The sequence below is a fragment of the Hetaerina americana genome, unplaced genomic scaffold, assembly GCF_022747635.1.
Source record: "Hetaerina americana unplaced genomic scaffold, ioHetAmer1.1.p SCAF_7, whole genome shotgun sequence".
Lineage (NCBI taxonomy): Eukaryota > Metazoa > Arthropoda > Insecta > Odonata > Calopterygidae > Hetaerina > Hetaerina americana.
Genome location: NW_027287316.1, coordinates 74,952,924 through 74,975,833, shown reverse-complemented (window position 1 = coordinate 74,975,833; position 22,910 = coordinate 74,952,924). Strand labels below are relative to the sequence as shown.

Here is a 22,910-nt window from a genome sequence, read left to right as displayed (position 1 = left end):
GGGGGGGGAATTCGAATTGAATCGAGTCAAAGCGAACTGCAACTTCCCCCCTTTTGACACGTGATCATTTTAGTATGGTTATTGAGCGCGCCATGGCCTGCGAGGAAGACGACAACGTCTCTGAATATCATACCATGACGCGATGAACGCATGCGCTAGTGGGGTTCCCATGATCAACCATTATAGCTTAGTATTTCATTAATCTACATCTATGCAATAGCCCGCAAGCCGACGCAAGGGCGTGTGGCAGGGGGTGATAGGTCACCACCCGTAAACTAGAATTAAACCAAATGCCAAACCAAATCATGTTACCTCTACTCAAATATTGGTTTCTATATGCACTCCACAAATCTTAATCCCACGAAAGAAAGTACTTACATACAACGTTAGTTAATAACAGAATACGTACATTCAAAGCATGCTGTAGAATTATTGACAAGATGGCTCTATTAAATATACTTACTATATATATGTATATACATCTACACTCATGCATATATGTATATTCATTTGGAGGAAAAGCACTTCACCAGAAAACACACACACCATACAGGGAAACATCTTGACACACGCTGAATCGGCAAAAACCTGGGTGCAACGATAACCAAAGATATTGTGCATACCTGTTTTTAACAGGAGATACGAGGCCTGCCCAATAAATACGCCTATGAATTCCACGATTAGGGTCGTCATTTTGAGAGACTTGAAGCTCAGAAAGAGCCTAAAGTTCAGGGTGATCAGGTGGTGTCTGTAATGACACCACCACCGAACACATCCTAGGTTTTATATATCTTTTTTAGGGCTTCCCATTCTCTAAGTGTATCGTCTCAGCCAAGAATCAGATACGCAACGGTGTCTATTTGACCGTATGACGGACTAAGGGGCGAATCAGTTGGCCTCAGGTGGTGCGTCACTTCCCTCGTCATCGCCGTGTTCGCGATTACGCCGAATATTCGACTACGTGCCTTTTCGTTCGCCCTGCTGGTGGTGCAGTATTTCCAAGAAGTCTTCCCTCGCTGGAGAGATGCCTTTTCACGCTGCTCGGCAAGCGCTCTGAGATACAGGCTCTTGACCCTAATTGTTTCTCCATCTCGCAGACGAGAGGCGACCTTTTTCGTCTCTTAAAATGTCCTCCGGTGGCATTCGTCGCGCGCGAGTTCCTGCCATGCGCCATGCGTCGTCACCTCCAAGGATGCGCAGACTGAGCTTCGCATAGACCACCTTTGCCTTTAGAGTTGTATCTATTGAGACCACCCAGCTCAAACGGGCCATACTACACGTATAGCTAGTTTCGGGACACATATCCGTTCTAGAACTTTGGGTTGGTCGCTCTAATAAAATATGCATTATTATTATTATTTAAGAATTACGTGGCAATTAGGCGATTTTCCTGGTGGCAACGGTCAAGTTTGGTGAATGATCACTCTTACAACGAAAAATACATACATACACGCACTAGAAAAATAGATAGGAGACAAAATATTCTTACATACAATGACACTTCCACATCACATACAAACCAACTTCCGCATCACATACAATATGCCGTTCACATCACATTATATTTAGCGGGTAAGGGCCACAGATGAGCCACTTACCATAGCCTCTGGAAGACAACCTGGTTAAGGGGGCGGACGCGGGTCATGATCGGGAGGGAAGGGAGTGAACATTTTACAACGGTCCATTTTACGTGGCGGTTTATAATTCCTCAGTTTCGCTCAATTGTGGGAGCCTACTCCCACCAGAACCATAAGATATTGAGGGAGGGCGCTTCTGGTTAGCCGATGGAGATCGGGGGCCGGTTGCTCTTCAGCAGTAGAAATTTGGATTTTCGGTTGTTGAGGAAGAGACCGACCTGCTCATGTGATGTTAGGATGTCGTGGGCGAGAGCCTTGTGTGACGAGTCATCAATGAAAAGGGTTATGCCATCAGGGTATGCGACGCCCACGCAGATATCCCGGTGCTCATCGTTGAGACGGCACGAATGAAGTAGTCGGGGAAAGCCATCGTCTTCAGCACCGATTAGAATCCATTCGACTCAGACCAGATCCAAATGCTTTCGTAAGATCAGTAGCTAGCGCTGAGAGAAAACGATCGCCTTTCGAGGGTGAGGAAGAATACGTCGTCAATTAGAAGTGCGGCATCGAATATGTTCCGCGCTTTCGATACGTACTGGGATGGAAAAAGGACCGTGTTGGCAACAGCCGTCATTCTATAGCGCCTCGGATACCTCGGTCACCGGCGAAAATAGACACTCGGCTAAAGCAGGCACGTCCTAGCTATCGAGGAAACGTAATTTACCCTGGAATCTGTGGGGCGTTTATGCAACTAAGTGGCCCGATTCTTTGGCCAAGAGATGGCGTCAGGGGAAATTTTTTTACCCACCAAAGGAGAAATAGATAACATTTAAGAGGAAAGGACAGAAGGAAAGCAATCATACAACGTCATAAAGGATAGGAACGGTAAGGATACGCCATAAGGAAAGGTGAGTTTCGTGGCACGCGTTGTCAGGAGGCGAGCCACATTGACCAAATACACATTCAAACCCGAAAAACCCACCTTATGGCGATTAATTGGATTGTCATGCGATTTTAATCGCTAGTGTTATACCTTTCACATCCGTAGTAAATCTAGCGGGGTCATGATTAATTAAAAAAAAAATTAAATGTACCTCCCTTAAATATACCTGAAAAATATAATTCCACACATATCGCGAATTTATTGATTTTTTCGTCTATGGCGACAATGGAATGTTATATTGAGTAGAATGAAAATGAAGGTGGAAGAAAACATTTCATTTAAAATTCTTAAAAAAAAGAATAAAGAAAGTATAATTGTGGGGTCTCAAAATTATAGTAATAGATGCGACCGCCGAGATAAAATAAGAGAGATAGGCACCTTTACCAACAAATTCAAGTACTTGTCCTTCCCCTCACTCGACATGCAGTCACAACTGAATCGAACACTAGAACGAGTATGCAATACATACATTGAAAGTACAATATATACATTTAAAGACCAGCATTAAAGGGTTTAGTCAAGCGTCAATTAATGTATGATATGCGTGTGTTGGTTAGCATACATTTTTTTATTCCAATATTGGTAACCCATCAGTGCATGACATTTGTACATATGATGTACGTGCTCTTAGCATCCCCCGCCACACGCCATTACGACGGCTTGTGTGATATTGCCTGGATATATATATGAACCTAGAACTCGCCCCGTAATCGCAACTCCTGAACTCAAGATTTTTACAAAAGTGCTTTTTAACTTGAGATTCCTTTTGGAATCGACAGACTGAATGATAAACTTCCAAAGAATCGGAATGGATATGAGTTAAGTGACTAAACAATATTAACATTCCATGTTTGGAGAATTGAGTATTAATGGATACTAATAATTCTTCTTCAATTAAGCTGCATTTTCGCCGACATTGATGAATTAAGGATTTCCAGTTAATATTCCGCACTCTTCTAATGAGGAAGGCAAAATTTCCCGTTTGTATTCACACCAGGGGGTGAATCCGCTGAAGTTACTGTTGCGGAATCTCCCAACATTTACGAAAGTGCGTCTCAATCGATTTATTGTGACTCTTATACATCCATTTTCACCACTCCACTCCGTTTCTATGACACTCTTTTTATTTCCTATGTAAATTGCTATAAATAAATTTTATTTCATTGATTGTTTAGCTCTTTCTGCGTACGACAACTGTTAGATTTTTGTAAAAGTCGTACACCCTATTGGAAAAAACGTTCTTCTAATTGCTACTAGTTGAGAATCCTTTTTTTTCTAGGAACCTTTAGGTGAATTGATTAGGCTGGGTGACAGTCGTTCTTAAGGCTAGAGTAGTAGTTTTGAGGGGAGGCGACCGACAGCTAAGGTCATTTGCGCCATAGGGGAAGGACAGGAAAGGATGAAGGGTGGAGAGAAACCCGGCGTCGGCATTAGCCTACTCTTTACGAAAGGCGCCAAGGGGTCCGCGGCTTAACGTCCCATCCGACGGACGGCGTACTCCCTCAAAGTGCCCTCCACAAAGCACCTCAAGTAGGGATCGAGATACCTCTGAAAAATATTCAACACCGCCGGGATTTGAACCCGCGCCCTCAGGGTGGGAAGCCAGTACGTTAGCCCCCGCACCATCTCGATCCCCTTAAGGCTAGAGGATGTGTTGTTGTGACATAATAACAGTTTATAATTTTGACCAAACGTTTATATAATAAATAGCAGTTGTTCTCTAAAATTTTAGTTTCCAAATTGAAATACTGCTCGAATAAAAGAGCGGGTAAATGGACCTAAATGGTCACATCTCCTCTTTGAGAATATCTTATCCTGTCGGACCTCGGTTTTTTTACGGGACTGCATATGGCACGGAATTGAATAAGCTCATCTCTCAGCATGAGTATGGAATGCAATGATGAAAGTGCGGTGCTTATGGAAAAAAAGCAAAGCCTAACATTCGGTTGCAGAACTTTTTCGATATCAAGTCGTTGCGACGTTTCGATGCAATTGGCATGCAGTCAGTCGGTTCTCCTCAAACTCAACGCATTCCTGCGAGTTCCCTCGCAAGCCTTACTTCGCATATGGAAAAAGTTTCGGAATATGTTTGATGTCTGTGTGCTTCTTGCTTCTTCGACGCCAGCCGCGGAAACTGGTCTGGCATTCGTCTTCCGGCGTCGGGGAAACCCGTCCCTCCTCGTCATTTTTTTTTCTTCAAATTTATTTATAAGGTTTCCACGGGTAACATCCATCGCAGAGACGTCACTGATCCCCTTCCCCGGGCCGAGACTCAGAAAATCACATCTCTTAACTCCTTTTGCGGGGGAGTGTTGAGTCAAAATATCTCTGCGAATGCAAATGCCAAACGCGGAAGTGATCCCTTGGAAAAGTTTCCTCGGGTTGACGGTTTAATGGAATATATGAGCGAGATATAAATAGGACGGGGCAATCCCTTTTGCTGAGGAGAATCTACGAGAATGCAAATTGAATAAAACATTCTATTTCTTTTAATCCGTGGTGTCATTGTCCTCGAGTGAACTCGGGTGGTTGTACCCTTATGCTGGACTTATGATTCCTCACGGTCCTTTCCATCCTGGAAAGTGTTTTTGTGTGAATAGCCCGAGGGATCTTTTTGCGTGTGTTTTCGTGCATTAAGAATGCGCATATAGTATTTACTGGATGAGATTACCAACGAAAATCTGCCACTTAAATGCATATCCCTTCTTCAGAGTATAGATTCATTTCACTGGCCGACATGCTATCCCTTCTCATTCTTTCCAATTAAACTAAACAGTATTCATTTAGAGCTAAAACTAAGTTTGCAGAAAACAAATGCCCACGTTTGAAGTGCTTTCGCGTAAGAAAAGGTTTTTTTTAAATGTGGATTGAATGAGTAACTGATCGTAGCACCTTTCCACTTGACAATTTTTTTATTTTACGACCGGGTTTCGATGTATTAAATTATCACAGGTGACAAACTCAGGCAACAAAGTAGTTTGTTGCCTTATGATGATGTGATACATCAAAACCCGGTCGTAAAGTAAAAATTTAATCAAGTGGAAAAGTGCTACGATGTTATTCATTATGTTCGACTCCCACCACATCACGCCTGATGCTACTCAAATTTATTTTTTAACGAATTGTGGATTGATTTTCTGATATTTTAATATATATCATTTTACATACATGTAGTTTTTACAGTAACGTATGTACCATGGTGAAAAAGAACCATGCAGTGGAATTAAGTAACACTTTATGCATATCGTGTCTTTGGGCGTGGTCTCCAACTCCACGTAAGAATACCCGGGGGTGGGTATAATTTGGGCCAATTACGATTGCCATAAAAACATGACGCTCAATGCCGCAATTTGTAGTAATCATTGAACTGTTTCGTATTGAAGATGATTAAAACTCATTTCCTCTTTCCATCTTCTTTTATTTTAGTTTAACGGGACGCGGATCGGGCTTCATTCTAGGTTCATCGGCGCCCCTCTCCACAGAGGACAGAGCCCGTTGACACGGGGGAAGATTATCTGGCAGACAAAGGTTCAACAACACCGCCAGGACGGAAGGTGAGTGAACCCTCTTATGGCTACTTTTTGAATTGTCTTTTTTATTCAAGAAGGTGTTCCTTGTAGTCAAGAATCGGGGTGTTTACCCTCGGTATAAGCATCATGTATGATCGACGAATTACTCCCCAGAATTCAGCTACCTGGCAGCTGTCGGAGATATCTGAATGTGTAGCTCAGCTGTAACTGGGGCAACATGTCGAGCTGAAGGCATAGAGATGGCATTCCAATCAGCGGAAATTTATGACTCCTACCTGGGTGCACGTGTCATTAGTAAGAAGACAAGTTTCAACTTGTTCTCTCAAGTATTTTGTTTACACGTATTGTTGCAGTAGACGTCTTTCGTGTTTTTTGTTAAAATGGAAAAACTTGAATTTCGTGCGGTCATAAAATTCTTCGATTTGGATGTATTAACCCCTAAGGAAATTCATCTGGAGTTTAAAAAAGTGTACGGGGACTCTGCTCTTTCAATATCCACCGTTCAAAAGTGGGCAGCTGAATTTAAACGTGGTCGAATTTGATGACCCACGTGAAAGACAGCCAAAAACCGCAGCCACGCCGAAACCATCGAAAAGGTGCACGGCATCGTGTTGGACGATAGGCGAGTGAAGGTGTGTGAGATAGCTAAGGCCGTAGGGATATCGGAAGAAATGGCGCGAAATATCTTGCACAAAGAATTAGGGATGCGAAAGCTCTGCGCAAGGTGGGTGCCGCATTTTAATTTTGCCCCGTGATCCAACCGTTTGGGTATTTTTTTCGGGTCCCCGCAGAACGGTTTGTTTGACTAAATAATTGCATGGGTTAGCATAATATTATAATTGTAGAAAATTTGCATGAGAATATTTGCTCTAAGCCAGCAACTTTTTCTTTGAATCAATTGTTTTGCAAATATTTTATATCTGCATTTTTGTATTAGAATTGGCGACTGATCTTGCTGATTGATTTATTTTTAAATACATTCTCACATCATGAGATATTTTCACTAATTCTCAGCAAGATAAGTGTTAATGTTTCCGGTTTTGAACCCTTAATTATTTTCTGCAAACATTATTTATAAAGTCTAGTTACAGTTAAGCAACCTTCATAGCATAGTTTAGTGGAATTCATCCCTCCGTTTTTCCTGGTATTTGGTTCTAATAATTTTACGCAGCAGTAATTCATCCGCTGTGACTAAGTTTAATTTAAAGTTAAATTGTGTTTCTGTTTTTATTCTCTAATCACGGAAAAATTCCACCAAGTTGAGCCCGAAAGTTTAATTTTTCACGTTCATAGTTATTCCTATTGATTAATGCTCATTACGGTTCACTACCTGTTTTATGAAGATATGAAGATACGTGTATAAAAGGGAGCAAACGAGGGTTTATCGTAGACGTTTAATTATTGCAAAAAAATAATCGAGATAGAAACTTAATTTGTATTTGCTTTTCTTAAGCCTTCTCACCATGGTCACCATCCAGAGTTTTATACATTTCTCCCAGTATTCCTTGACCTTTCGAAGGCCAACTCATAAAATTGCTTCAAAAACCTTTGTTTTGCCTCTTGAATGGTATAATTTTTATTGTCAAATTTCAGATCCCTTGAATGGTGTTTTGAGTTCTGGCAATAAGAAAAAGTCGCTTTGGGCGAGATCGGGGGAATAGGGCGGATGTGGCAACATTTCAAAGCCATATCACATTAATTGCCGATTGCGCCATGGTCGCGATTGCAGGTCGCGCCGTGTTTGCTTCTGAATAGTCAGTAGTCGTGGAACCGAGCGCGCTGACACCTTTGATATGTGAAGTTCTTTGTGTATAGTTTTCCACACAATGTTAATTAGATCAGTCTCATTTATGATCATTGCCGTGGTTTCTCTTCGGTCTAATAGTATAAAGTCCTCAACTTTCTTCACTATGGGTGATAGTCTTCCACTTCTTGGATCGTGTGTGAGGGACATGTGGCCAGTTTGAAAATACCTTTTCCACCTCCCAACCGTATAATATGACGTGCTATATTTTCCTTGAACAGCTATCATTTCCATCGCAGAATTGCGAGGCGATGTAACCTTTCAATTGAAGGAAATTAATCACACCTTGACCCCAATCTTCTTCATGTTGGGAGTTACTTCCATCTACAGTTTCCTGAAACAAAACAAATTAACATTAATAGCTGTCATTTACGAAATTATGAATACATGGATCGAATAATATGCAGAATAAATTTAACCCAATTTCTGGGTTATTTCTTATTAATAATTACTTTAAAACGGTACCTCCCCCCGTATTGAATAGTTGTACTTTCCGTTCAATTATCCTCTTTTTCTAACGCGGAAGGAGTTATGAAGTAACAAAATGTTCATGAAAATCAAACTAGCGCAATTTTTTGAATATCAGATTTCTCTGAAAACTGTAAATAGCAAAGGAAAGGAGCTGCCCTTACCGTGTCAAATTGAGAATTTCACTCTCCCTAGGATTTAGTTTTAGGTAAGCACACATCACATATGTAAGCAACATTTTGCTCCATTACTGCTTTTCTGTTATCATAGCTCTCTTATTAATTATTATCCATAATTTGAGCTACATATATGATTCTCAGTCTTCCTTGGGGTAATTTTCCCTCAAATTTCCCTTTTGAAATGCATGAATATTCAATTCTCTGTGGTTCTTCATTTCTTTCTCCTCTTCTATACACCCAAACACAATTAAGTACTGACAATAATGAATTCCACGTGATAGCAAAGTACTTAAGTAGATACTTGTGGTTTGTGACACATCAGGAATTCGTAGGAAGGTTAAAAATTTCTTGTAAAACTGAAATAGATTTATATTTTATCATCATATTACACAGTGACGTACCTCCGTATCATATGCAAAATTAATCAACTCCTAATTTGATTCTATACATTTCCTCTATCGTAGTTTTTGTGGCTTTAATTTTTTATTGCTTCAATATATTTCTAGTAATGATGGGTTAGGAACGAATTGTTTTATCACGAGAGAGATATTTTGGTTGCTATGCTATCTTCTTGCGGGCTGTATTGTGAGAATTGGAGTATTTACTCAGTAATGCATTTGAATTGGATTAAACCTGAAAGGCCTACGCGACTATTGCGGTGAGTACTCGAATGACGCTTATTGATCTACTCGAAGGTCGAGAGTTCGAATCCTGGTTCGAGTTAGTAGTAGTAGTTATTAGGAGAGGCGACTAGGTCATTTGGGCCATTAGGGATGTTCAGGGAATGGAGGAAGGGTGGAAAGAAACCTGGTGTTGGCATTAGCCTACTCTTAACTCGATGCAAGAGGTCCAGAGATTTCCCATCTGACGAGCGGCGCACTCGTACTCACATAAGGTGATCTCCACAAAGCACCCCAAATAGGGATCGGGATACAACTGAAAACAAATCTGCCGCCTCCAGGATTCGAACCTGGGGTCTTTGGGTGGTAAGCCAGTACGTTAGTCACAGCATCGACCCGATCCGCTATTACTTTGAGAACCCATTTTTGCCAAGGTTGCTTCATTTTTTATTTGTGATTTTTTGTTGTAGGTAATCGATTTCATTTTGAGATGCCTATAATGAGTGCTTTTGTCGGGTTCCTCGAAATCTTAATTAATATTGATAGTGTTTTCTTTCTGTGTTTACTTTCACACTCTATTAGGGCGCTTTATTGACGGTTCACACTCTACAGCAGATTTGCATCGAGGCAATAAAGTGAATTTTAGGAACTCAAATTATTTAATTTTTCCTTTTCTCTCGATCGTTCAATACCACTTTTCGTGAGTTTGTTGGGGTCTGACAGGCTGGCCAATTTGTGGTTCACACCTCAAGTGCTTCCTGTTGTGGTCAGAATACAGATCGACCGCAGAAGAGAGTGTGTGAGAGAGAGAGGCAAGTCTCACGACCGCTGAGGTGCGGTCGGGTTTTTTTTCCACGTAACATTCGCACGCACGCGTTTATTTTCAGGGTTTCGAAGCATCTCGTACCTCGCTCGTTCTCTCCGACCGCGACTGCATGACGAGGAACACGTCCTTTCCCATTGATGTCGATAATTGTTTATTCTACACCTGTTGGGCGTCAGTGGATGCGCCTGTCTGTGGTATTGTCCTTCGTTTTACTCATTGGAAGTGAACAACTTGATATTTTTCCTCGCTACCGCATGTAGAGAGAAATGCTTTCACATCCTCCGGGCGCAAGGCATTTGGTCGGAACTCCAGTCTTAGCGAAATGACATCGCATGATTTATTTTTCTTGCGTTGACCACACGTTTATTCTCCACAAGTAATGCAGCCAGTGTGTCACTTCTTATCGCAATATTCGAAGAAACCTCATTCGAACCAAAAGTCTTACATTTGCTGACATTGAGGGTTTTAGAGATTGATCACGGATAATTTAACGTGTTTTGCTAGGTTTCCACAGGTGTTTTCAACCCCTAGCTGTTATTCCTCTTTGTCTTCATAGCATTGTCTGCAATAATCCATTAAGTATGAGTTATCAAACCGGTAACTAAAGAGATAGAGAGAGAGAAACCCGATTTTCTGTCGATTTATTCCAGTTTTTTTACTTATATACCAAGCAGTTACATCATGTCAGTGTTCCAGGATTACGGACATGTAATAAATATCAGTGATGGGAACTATTAATAAAATAGTAATGCGAGGGAGTGGTTTTTTCAATTCACACGTTGATATAACAGCCATTACTTGAGTGTGTGTTTGTGTCTCTTCGTTTAAAATTCTTAACATTTAGTTTTGATAATATTTATCAGTTTATTCTGTGTATTAGAACATAGATGTATTACCTAACAAATGTGTTTCTTGGTAAATTATCTTTTTTTCCGACAAAACTCTATCTAGAGATATGTAAGATTCAATGTATGATCCATCGTAAAACTTAGTAAGCAGTGCGTGCCCACACATTTCGTCTTTTATTTATTCCCTTACGACGTGCGTGAGTAATAAAATGTAAAGATTGCCGCAATGTTTCCAGTCAGTGCCAATTCGTGCATTTTGCTGGTTATATGCAAAGGTTGAAAGATCTGAGGGGGAAAAAAAGTGTAGCTATATCTTCGTCTTCATGGAGAGAGGGGGTGAATGCTTATTGATGGACGTGAAGATTTCGAGTATGCATTAAAAAAATGTGAGGTCGGGACGGAGTGGCGGTAATTAACGCGCGGAAGCGAGTGCCGGAGGGAGCATTGTCGTCTCTTCCGAACTAGACGAACCACTCAACCTCAGCGATCTTCATTTTTCTCTTTTTAGGAAAGGTCTGCTCAACCCCTCAACCGACGACACGAAACTGAGATCCCGCTCCCCGGGGGCACGAAAAAGAAAAGAAAAACATAATGCGGCGTCGGACAGCCACGCCGATTGGCGGTCTTAATTGCCACGTCATTCATTTCGCTGAAAGCTTTTCGTTACCGCTCGCGGAATTTTTAAATGTGACTCTCTCTATCTCTTTTAATTACGAGAGTGTAAGGGCCATTAAGCAGGGGCCACTGCAAAGCAATATATATATACATATATATATATAATATATATTTATATATTGCTTTACAGCGGCCCCTGCTTAATGGTCCTTACATATATATATATATATATATATATATATATATATATATATATATATATATATATATATATATATATATATATATATATATATATATATTCGGATGCAGTTGAGTGATTTTTAACGTATTGTCATGCCGAGAGAATGCTTGTAAAAAGGTTCAATTAATGATTGCTGTTGATTCCATTTGTTCCCGTCGTTAATGGATTTGTCGTAATTATTTTTGAGAGGATTCTGCAAGACATTTTGGGAAATTATTTATAATGCCTCCAATTACGCTACTTTTTTGCTTTGATTTTAATTTAAAAAATTCTATTTTTTAGCGAATTGATTGGATTACTCGGCATTCTATGCTAATTTGCTACAAATTTCTGATTTCATCTGGTACTCTTTTATTTTGTAGCTGGTCAATCAGTTTTCAATAATTTTGTAATTAGTGCTTCAATAATTTAATACATCTAATGCAATAATTTTTCCCAGTTAGTACACCAATGTAGCTGGAGTCCCATAAAACTATGTACTACCTATCGTCGTGAACTCCTAACAGAATGAAAAAAAAACCTTCTTATCCTCACTCTGTCCCTCTATTACTTTTTCTACTTCATGACGTCCATAATTCTTAATCTTTTTCTTGCTCTTCCAAGCTAATCTAGCATTTACTCTTATCTTCCTTCATCCCGCCTCAACCCAACCCAATAATTCTCCATCCACTTTTTTCGTCTTTCTCGAATCCCACCCAACAACTCACTCTCTTCTCCCAAAATTTATAACACTTCTTCTTTGTCTTCCTCTTTATCCAGCTTATTTTCTCCATCCTTCTTACACCCACATCTTAAAAGCCTGCGATCCGCTCTCATCTTTTTTTCCCCCAAAGACCACGAGCGCTATTAAATCCGGAAAACGCCCTTTAAGGGATAAAAGATAAAATGAGTCGTTTTGGGTTCCTGAAGATTTTTTAGCTTGTTTTTATCCCGGAACATTTAATCCGACATTAAGTAATGGGTCCTCTCTCACTAAGGCATTCATTCTCTATCATCTCCTGCGGTCCCCCTCGTTTCCGGCATGGCTAATCGTTATTCACGGCATCATCCGCGCTATTATTACGCATTCATGGGATAGCTTCAAGTATGAGAGAATAGTTATGTATGCAAATGCGTCAAATGTTTTCTCCCGGCATTTCCATCTATGACTGGCCCTTCGTTAATCGGAATTCTGGCGGGGATAGGTAGCGGTCGATATTACATGTTCGTGAGTGCGGCGTCGCGGTAGCTCAGTGGACGAAGTTTGTGTTACTGAGTGGAGGGGACCCCGAGTTCAAATCCCAGGTGAACAACCCCATCTAAAATATAAGTGATGTGATTTTCTTGATTCCAGAACATTGCGGGATGCAGAAGGTTGCGAAAAGCTAGTCCCTGTACCCTGAACTTCACGCGCACTTGCCTTCCATATTCCGCAGAGGAGACTTTTTAACTGGTAGTTCTCATTTGAAAGGAGAGTGAAATATCACCAATCCTTTCCCCCAGGGGGGAAAGTGTTATTTCGGAAATTGGATTAGCAGAAGTTCAAGAAGATCGCTAGAGATATGGGATTGAGTAAAGTTTGTCGTGGGCGACAATTTCCAACTGTGCTATGACAAATTAATGTATTTGAAAATAATAAAAACATGGAGTTCAGATACTCAACTCGATTATCTGTTAATAGATCGTGTGCATTAATTTAGAATCAATTTTACTTTTCAATTTTTTTTAGTCGAAAATATAGGAAAAAAACGGTTTTAACTGATTTAAAATGTTTTTCCAAATTCTGTTGTAACTTTTTTCATGCTTAATTTTAAAAAAATGTCCTTTCCGTGTGTGAAAATTAATTATCAATTACGCGTTATGACTAATTTTACTAAGTCATATGAAGAAAAGAAAATTTATTGAAAACATTGTCAATTTGACATTGATAATGTTAAGAGTTATTACGAAATTCTAGGAACGAATTTGGTAAGTAGCTAATGTTTAGTAAACCTGTGAGATGTGAAATTTATGAGTTGCCCCTAACTAATGATACTTTTGAACGTTATGTCACTAAGTGCTTAAGTTGTTATTATGAGCAGATAACAGTAAAGAGATAGGATTTATATGCCTGGTGAAAGCTGGTGCTCATCCAATCAGACCTTTGAGACTTAATAACAACATGAATATAAAAGAAACCTCATGAAAGCCTTAACTTCTTCTATTCCTCTTAATTGATTCCTTCTTATTCAGTTACAAATATCTATTCACTTCCTTACTCATCTTTTATAAGAAGGAACCTTTTGGATTTTATAACACAGGTTTTCCTTTTGCATTCTCATGAAGGCCTTATTGAATTGAATATCTCGAGGTTGCAAAAGTATAAATACTTGTCAAGAATGAATTAACAATATTTTGAATCCCTCATCTTTTCAATGCCGAAATCATCCGGGGTCTGCGATTTCACCTCTTGCTCTGCTCAATAAAATAGGACTGTAGTCCGGAATACGAGTCTCGTTTGTATTTGGTACATATTCATCCTCTCACGAAACTTTTCAGTCTGATAGCGGACCGCGGCCTCTCGAGAGGAAGTAGCTATTCCTATTTAAATAATTAGAACTGATTATTAAAAATTCTTTTGATTTCCTCTTAGTCGGTAAATGTCTTCTTCGTTCGTTTAACGATTTCATTTTGCGATACGTTGGTAGGTCTACTAGTGAGGAAAGACTTTGGAAATGTTTGAGATTTAATAGGAGTTTGCTGGAGCGTTTGTGGTTGAAAAACATCTGGAGTAGAGAACTTTAAGCTGTTACTGTCTCTAATTTGTCGCTGGAAAAATGAGTATTTTTTTCTCGTGTAGTCATATCATACTTTGATTTAACATTTTTCATTGAATGGTCATTTATTGTTGGCCAAGTTCGATTCTGGATAATTAATGAGCTCCACGTAGAAAAACATTTACGAACAAATTCATTATTTTTTTCAGTACAAAGAAAAATCTTGTAATATGTACATGTATATGTATGTATCGGGATGCATCTCAATGCCACATCAATATAAACTACTTACACTTACGACAGGTGTGTACTAGAAGAAGGTATGATTGTGCAAAATAGTTATGATGCACTACCCTGTTTTACTACCAATATTGCCTAAACAGATAGTTTTATTTTAGATTATCATTTCGGGAACTATTGGGGTTTTACGACTCATACTACCTTATATGAATTTTGAAAAACGATTTGATGTTATTTAGATTTAATAATACTTTTTAAACAAATAAACCTTATATATATATATATATATTTGTGTGTATATATATGCATACATGTATACATATATATGTAACATACTATATAACCATAAACGCAGTAATCGACCTTAAAGTCGGTTTGGTAGGTGATGGTAGAGTTCACCCAGTACTACGTAAGCCCGACGGCGTGTGAAATTCACACAACCAGGTAGGGGGGCCAATTCTGGTTTCTCCGGAAGATCTGGTACCCGAAAAATCACATAGCTTGGGTGGAGCTGCAGGTATCCGGAGATTTGCCCGGGAATCGAACCCAGGACCCTCCGGTCAGTAGACCAAAGCTCTACCCACTGGACTACCGCGACCCATATATGTGTAGATATATACTTGTATTAATAATGATTCTTTAGTGGAATAAATGTAGCGAATATTTTAATTTTATCGCAAATATTTTCAACGAATCGGACTTACTTACCTCTTTTAGTTAAAGCGTGTCCTCACATAAGTTTTCTACTTTGATGTAGTGCAACTGTAGAGTGACTAATTAATTTAGTTGTGACTTTGATGGTGTATGTGTGTGCTCCACTAATTTCCCGAATCTGCCATCACTCTCTCGGCGTCACAGGAGCAGAGGACGCCTATCGGTGGGGGAAGGTGAGGCGGGGGGAGGAGGTCAGCCTATACGACGACGACATCCAGAGGAGGGAGACTGATCGCCTCAGGTCAGGCGGCGCTGGGCGTCGCGGCGCCGGCGGCGAAGAAGGTGGATCCGCCATGGCGACCTCTCTGACCGGCATAGGCGTGTGCTGGGCCTGCCTATCCATGGCCGCGGCACTTTTATGCTGCTCCGGGTTCTACCTACCGTTCTGGATACAGGTAGGGAGATCACCTCCTTGCTCCCCAGGGCCCCCAGGCCCCAGCTATTTGTGTCCCACTGGCCGCTAAAGAGGGTCCCCTGCGCACGCTAGCAAAGGGGACCGTACCCGCGAAGTGCCATCTCTTTGGACAGTCAAATTTGCCATTCATTTTGTATATTATGACCCTATCCCTATTCAACGGATTGGTATATTGACATCCTAATTTCGTATTTCCTAATTTTATTCAAGTGTGCATGTTTTTAAAACCTTTAATTTCTTACCAGAATGTTAAATTCAAGTGAAGTTTTCTGCTAATTAAATTTTACTATCTCGGTGCATTCAAACTATGCAGTGGAGTTTAATATTTGATATTTTAGTACCCTGCATGACACCGTTAGGTTGCGTGGCGGGGAGTAAATACACACCAGACTAGTTTTGGCCCTTATATTTTCATCCATATTTCCTCATTGGCTCTATTATTCAATATTCATAAGCAGAAGGATGCATTTTAAATATTCATATTAATTTTAGTTTTCATTTTAAGTATTCATACGCCGAAGAATTTCTTTATCAAACGAAACTGTGAGTTAATCCTAAAATGCTTCCATGCAAGTGATAATAGTATGGTATCCAATATCCGTGATTTGAGAATGGGAGCATCGTATGGAATGGGTCTATTCCATGGTGCAATTCATATTTTATGCATTAATTTTACTGGGAACAAGCGTATGGGTTTTAACCATTGGCAGTAACGTCACGTTCTGTTTCCGGAGGCCATTCGGAATTCCATCGCATTCGACAGAATCATCAAGCTCGCCGGGAGATGTGATTTTCGAGAAATGTTTCCATATTTACTGTCATTGTCGACATTCCTTATTGTTTTGGGGCAACCCCCGGTCCATTTTAAATTCTTCAGATATGCTTACGATGGTGTCTGAATACCAATATAGACCTAGTGCTGAGTGCCCAGCTGTGACCATCTAAGGGACAAGTCCCCTTGCGGTCCTTGACTAGGTCGGTTCCACGTCACAAGTTTTTATTTTTGACTCTAAGTTTTCGCCGAAAGACATTTCCAAACTAGGATTCCGTGAAATACCACGTAAAATGTAAAAGACCATTGTTTGAAGCTACGTACAAGAGGCATTCTTGAAATCTTTTATTGCTCTAAATGAGTAAATAAATAATGATTGAATTTTTTATCGTACTGATTTTTTAACTAAATTTATTTTAATAGAAAAGCGATAGACTTTATTTTACATTCATCAAAACTGAATTAAGTTGATTTAATGTCATCCTTACGCTTAGATTGTGTTCGTACTTTAATTCGCCTCGTTTTGGGAAAAAAATATTTTTTGGTGATTTTTTTTTGTGTTGAAGTAAAAGAAATGTTACGTGCCTTTTCGTGAGCTAAGCCATTTCCACATGCAACATATTATAATCATGGAAAATATAAGTCATCTGTCAACTATTCTCCACGTTTGAACGTTTACAAAGTTTCCAAATCAACTTTTAATCTAACGAAGATTTTCAAAAACATTCGGTTATTTTGATTCATTTTCCGAAATTATGAATATTAACGTGAATATAAGTTGTGAACATGTAGAAGCATGTTTAAAAGTTACGATCATATTCATTCGTCTTATAAATATACATATATTGGCATTTCGGATTAAAAATGTTTCGCTCGTTTATGCATTTCCATGAGCATTGTATTTAAGAGAAGAATGAAAATTAAATAAATAATAAAGTATAGAAATAAGGGATTCTATAAATGTGATAAACAGTGTAATGAAAATTTTACCCGGGACTGTCACGCACGAATTTTTAATGCTCCTCCGTACGTTAAGCGACACCAACGGATGAGTCGACTAAATTTCTTTCTCGGGAAAAATAAATCGCTCGCACAGAAATAAATCACACGAGCCATCGGTCCGTGTTTATCCGAAATAAAACTAGGAAGTTAGACGATTTTTTCCCCCCAAAAATTTATTTCTCCGTCTGCCTCGAGGCGCAATGCTTGGAGATAGCATCTCTTAGGAGAATCCTCCGCAGCGAATTCCTTGGCTTTTCAAGTGGAAAGATGCGACAAGGGAAAAATGTGAGGCCCTTTGAATTACTCGAACCAGTTCGAAGTGTCTCACGCTCTCGGAATCATCCGTTAACCAACTGGTACGGGGGATGGAGAGTCGAGGGAAGAAATTCAAGGGAGAAGTGGAGGAGATATGCCGAAGACGGAGGGAAAGGATCGTGAGGGGAAGGAATGTCGTGGGAGGGAGGGGAAGAAGATGGAGCGGAAAACGTTTGCGACAATTTTCTTCGTTCAGTGCATCTTTACAACCAATAGTTTCCTTCTATTTTCTGGTTAACGTCGATGTATTTGTAATATGTGCACTTATCGTATAATTACACGCACTTTGTCAACGTTTGCTTATTTTAATCGCCCATGCTATAGAAAATTTCGTTTTCCTCTATCCGTATACATTTTGTGCCATGATTATGTCTTTCCGATAGGCTAATATGAAGACGAATGAACAACGAAGCTTAATTTGCAAGTCTTTGACTATCTAATGGAATGTCATATGATTTGCATGCATAGAGATTTCCTTGGCAAACCCCAATAAAAGTACTCGTATTCCAATATTCCAAATTATTTGTTCTGGGGGATGATTTTAAAACTCTTAACGCGATTAAATATTATCGCAATGAGGGGTAATACCCTATATCATTAATGTAGTTCCCTACAGGAAGATCTTTTGATTTTTGGCATTTGCTGGAATTCATTCAAATGAAAATAAAATCCTCATTTAAATTTATGGAAGAGTTTGTAAAAAAAATCGCTTTCAGCAAATGGAATATGACAATGCGAATTGGTCTTATGACGGAACCAATTAGCGGAAATGATTTTTCATTTATTTCGAAAGTGATATGGTAAAAAATTAATTCCTGCTTTTTATTAGGGCATAATCGCTGTCAAATTTTATATGTTAATCTTTATCGTGATTAAAGTTTTGAAAACCTTAGTAGTTCAGACTAGAATATAGTCGATTGTGAATGCATTTATCGTATCGTGTCGTAAAAGAATCCGTCCTGGGGGAAAATCCTATGTGGGGGATTTTCAACTAGGACAGATTCATTTTTTTCAAAAATTCAACGGAATTCAAAGATTCAACGGAAAAGCCTATTTCCTAAAATTCGTGAACAAAGGGTCACAAAGTTATGTTCCAGGATTAAGAAATAGGAACAAAGAAGTGTTTTGAGAAAAAGTAATTGCCAACTTAGAAAATCACTACGATTAACGAATGAAACTTTTATTGTAAAATAAACTCGTTATTGGTGGAATCGTTTACTACCTTGGCATCGACATTTTTAAATTTTTTTAAGGTGTCTCTTAATGGAGGAAACATTGTTCTTTAGCATTCCTTTTTTTATGGCGACTACTTTGATAGCTCCGGCTCCATGGATTTTGAGAGAATATTGTAAAATTGCGTGATAAAACTATTCTTATATATAACATGCATTAATTCCTATGCATTTATAATTAACAATGTTTATTATTAATTACCGACTTTTTTATTGTTAATCGCTATTTTTGAACGCTAAGTATCGTGCAGTTTCTATAGATTGGCATGTTCTGCTCTTTCGTAAATTGACGTTCCATATACGAGAAGATGAAAAATATTTTTCTTCTGGATTTTGTTGATGCATACGGAAGCGAAAGGGGGGGGGGAAATAATTATAAATCGGCTTTTATTAGGGTGAAATTGATACTTTGGTAGTCCCTTCTTCCATCTAACCCTTCTTCAAACACATTAATTGAAAATATAATTACATTTAAAATTATGGCAATCGATTCTGCAGGAATACAAACAATGTAGAAAGATATGCAAAATTATGTGGGAAACATAAGGAATACGGCTTTTATCCTTTACGAAAAAAAACCCACTGTGAAAAAACACCAACTTATGAAGGGGATTGTGAGAAACCTGCAAAAAAACTACAGATAGGTGATACTAATTTTATAATTTACTGATTAAAAAAAATAAAAATAGGCCATTGTGAGAAAAGTAAGAGAAGAAATAATAGGAGAATACATATTCACATCAATGAGGAAAAAAATAATTAAATTAAAATTATTGATTAATAATATAGGTCTAAGAAATATTTAAAAAAATGAAAGAAAAAATATCACTACAATATGATCAAATGATAATTTAAAAAAAATTAATAGAAAAAATAGGGAGAAAAACGTGCCCCACAGTTATATAAAGCGTGCTCGAGAAAGGTAAAGTTAATGAAAACGTTTCTTGGTATCAGCTTAAAACTAAAGATTTCTTCCTGTGGATTTCCTTCCTGTTTCGGATTGGATTGTCATTTTTCGGTGCCGTTCAGGCGGTTATCAGGAATGACAAACTCGGCCGTTTTTCCTTACCTTTCCTACTTTGTATACCTTTCCACATTTATTTATTCCGTGATTTATAGTATCACCTCAGTGTTCCCTCGCATTTTGCAAGTGCATTAACTTCTCAGTTCTGTTTTTTTGTTATTGCGCGCCACAAAAATTGAATTGAAAAGGCTTGCCCAGTTAATAGGGAAAAGATTTTAGGATTTTTCTCGGAGAGAAATAAAGTCACTACAGTAATTCACGGATATACTTCATTACAAGCGGACTACGATTTCGGTGTAGTGTGCTCTGCTCGGTTATTTAATTGCGCATGAAATGCAATGGATTCTGTTGAGTGAATTTTGTGATCTATCCTCTGTTTTGCGAGCGTAGTACTTAAGAATGTCCACAAAACGACACTCGTTTAGGAAGGATACCCTTTCGTTTTCGGATATGGAAGAAAAATGCCTATCGCAGCAGACACGTAACAGATCGCGGTGGACAGTTCTGAGGACGTGTAAGTGTGGGAAAGTTGAGGGACGATAGTTCGACACACCATCCTCCTCCCGGCAATAACCTCTTCCTCTCACCGCCGACCTCTCTCCTGCTTCCTCCCCTTCCCTCCACGTCTCCTCCTCCACTCCTTCCCCGTGCCCATCCATCCCCCCCCCCCATGTCTAGGAGGTAACACATCTTCCCGTAATCGCTTGAAGTAGCTTTCTCGGGACATTTAATTAAGCGAGAAATGAGGAATGCCAAGGTTATCCTTTTCCTCCCACCGCGTGAAATGCGCACTGCTACCCGTCAGGGGACAGAGCGGCGGCGGTGTGGATGAGTGAGAGGGTTGAGCGCTGAGATTGGGCGTTATTACACGGTGCGGGAGTTGTGGCTGTAAATTATTTCCCTTCAGGATATCACGCTTCTCTTTCTTTGATTCGAAGCTACTTTTTATCACCTCGTAAGTGAGTCTCTGTCTCCTTCGTGTGGGAATGAGGAATTGGAATTGGGAGAGCCGGAGGGGTGTGAATTATTTTTCACCCAGCCCACGTACTTCGCGTGGAGAAAGTATTCACTTCGGGAATTAAATGTGTGACGGTTCAAGAGAGGAAGGCCTAAACGATGAAAAGATGACCGCAGTTCAAAATTAAAGTGGGTTTGCAGACGTTTTAAGTGCTGCTTTGAAAGAGATGTCTGTGGTTCAAAAAACGTGGGCAAGTGGGAGCAGCCAGAATAATGTCAAATAGGTACTAGATGATCCATTTTCAATTCTGAATTCTAATGCTGAACTGATTTCTACAGCGTTTCCCACAAAAATATGGGCTATTCATTATGAAGTACTGATTTTAAAATACCATAGTCAAAATAAGGCGGATGAGATGAAATCCCTTCAAGCGTATAGATCATATTTAATGTTTGTTTTACGTTCGACTATATTAAATTAGAGTTTGATTTGCAAAACAAGGAAATATAAATTTTACGTAAAATGTTATGCAATGTCGAGAAAACCTTGCAATAATTAAATGTCACTGTGCAGACTGAAATAAATTAATGAGTTAAATTGCACAATATATTTGGAACAGGACGCGTTTTGCCTTCGTCTGGTGCCCTGTATTTTCTAGCGAAAGGTGTAAAAAAATAGTAGGGGAACGGGGGTAATCAAAGGAAAGTGAGAGTGCATAGCGAACCAAAGGAACTTAAGAGTGACTGGGAGATAATAGTAACAAGGTAGGTGTTAGCCGGATGTAATATCTAGAATGGATCGGGAGGGAGTTGCAAAGTAGGATTGTGACGGTTGTGCTTACATTGCAGGATTTGTAAAAGTTAGTTTACATGAGACAGTGGGTGGGTCTAATGGGAGAGGAAGAGAGACAGACAAATAGTAGGGGCTGAGTTTTGTGGGAAAATCTTTTGACATGCGATGGAGACAGAGGGAGGGGTCTTTGTCGTGAATCGCTATCTCCGTTTCTTCTAAGATTTCGAGTCTTAACCAGAATTTACGGAAGTGGAACTGTGTCGGTGTGAAACTTGAGTTGTGGTGGAATTCACAGATGTTTTGCGAAATGAGAGGAGGGACGTGAGTGGGTGAAAGCACGTTGGTACTCCTACTCCATGCTGTGAAAATTACGTCCTATCTTGCCACAATAAACCTCATTTCAATCTTACTCGTAGCTGGAGTTAGTGTGTACACTCCCAAGCGTGACAAGGGGTTTAAAACGGTCGGGGTTGGTTCATTAAGAAGGACAGGTTAAATTAGTTATAACATGCAAATTTATCATAATGATAAATTAAATTAAAGAAGTAAATTAATATAATTTGAGAAATATCGACACATTCCTGAAAAACAAGACCACTAGACCGAATAAGTGCGAGCAAAATTAAGATAATACTAGAGCGTAATAACAGACAATAGGTATTATCAAGTCCAAAATATGGAGATTAAACCAGAACTATCGCAGAAACCCGAGGCTTAGAGGAAGACGAGAGAAAATATCAAGCAGCATACGATACATGCAGGTGGGAGCAACGAAATCATAGCCATTCATGGCGCATGAAAGAAATACTAGGCTAGCAGAAAAGCGATACGCCTTGAGCAACATAATAGTGATCCATTCTCGAAGAGAAAGTGAAATAAAGTAAAAGCAAATCAAATACATCTTTATTTAATCGGAATACCTGATTGAATCAACAGAATTAAAACTAATCTGAGTGATACGAGTGATATTCGTATAAATACTAGTTCAATATTATCTTTGTGAAAGTTCAGCTCCATAAAAATGTATAGTATATTAATTATTTGCATGTGATACACT

General features: G+C 39.2%; 1 protein-coding gene across 1 annotated transcript in view; it reads left to right on the top strand.

The window, feature by feature from the left end:
- Window positions 1-22,910, top strand: part of LOC139696725 (LHFPL tetraspan subfamily member 6 protein-like) — a 964,114-nt gene that overhangs the window by 59,249 nt on the left and 881,955 nt on the right. Inside the window, exons 2-3 of the mRNA XM_071595561.1 lie at window positions 5,947-6,074; window positions 15,488-15,738. Of these exons, the coding sequence (XP_071451662.1) occupies window positions 15,637-15,738 (102 nt within the window). The 5' untranslated portion in view covers window positions 5,947-6,074; window positions 15,488-15,636. The remainder of the gene's footprint in view (window positions 1-5,946; window positions 6,075-15,487; window positions 15,739-22,910) is intronic.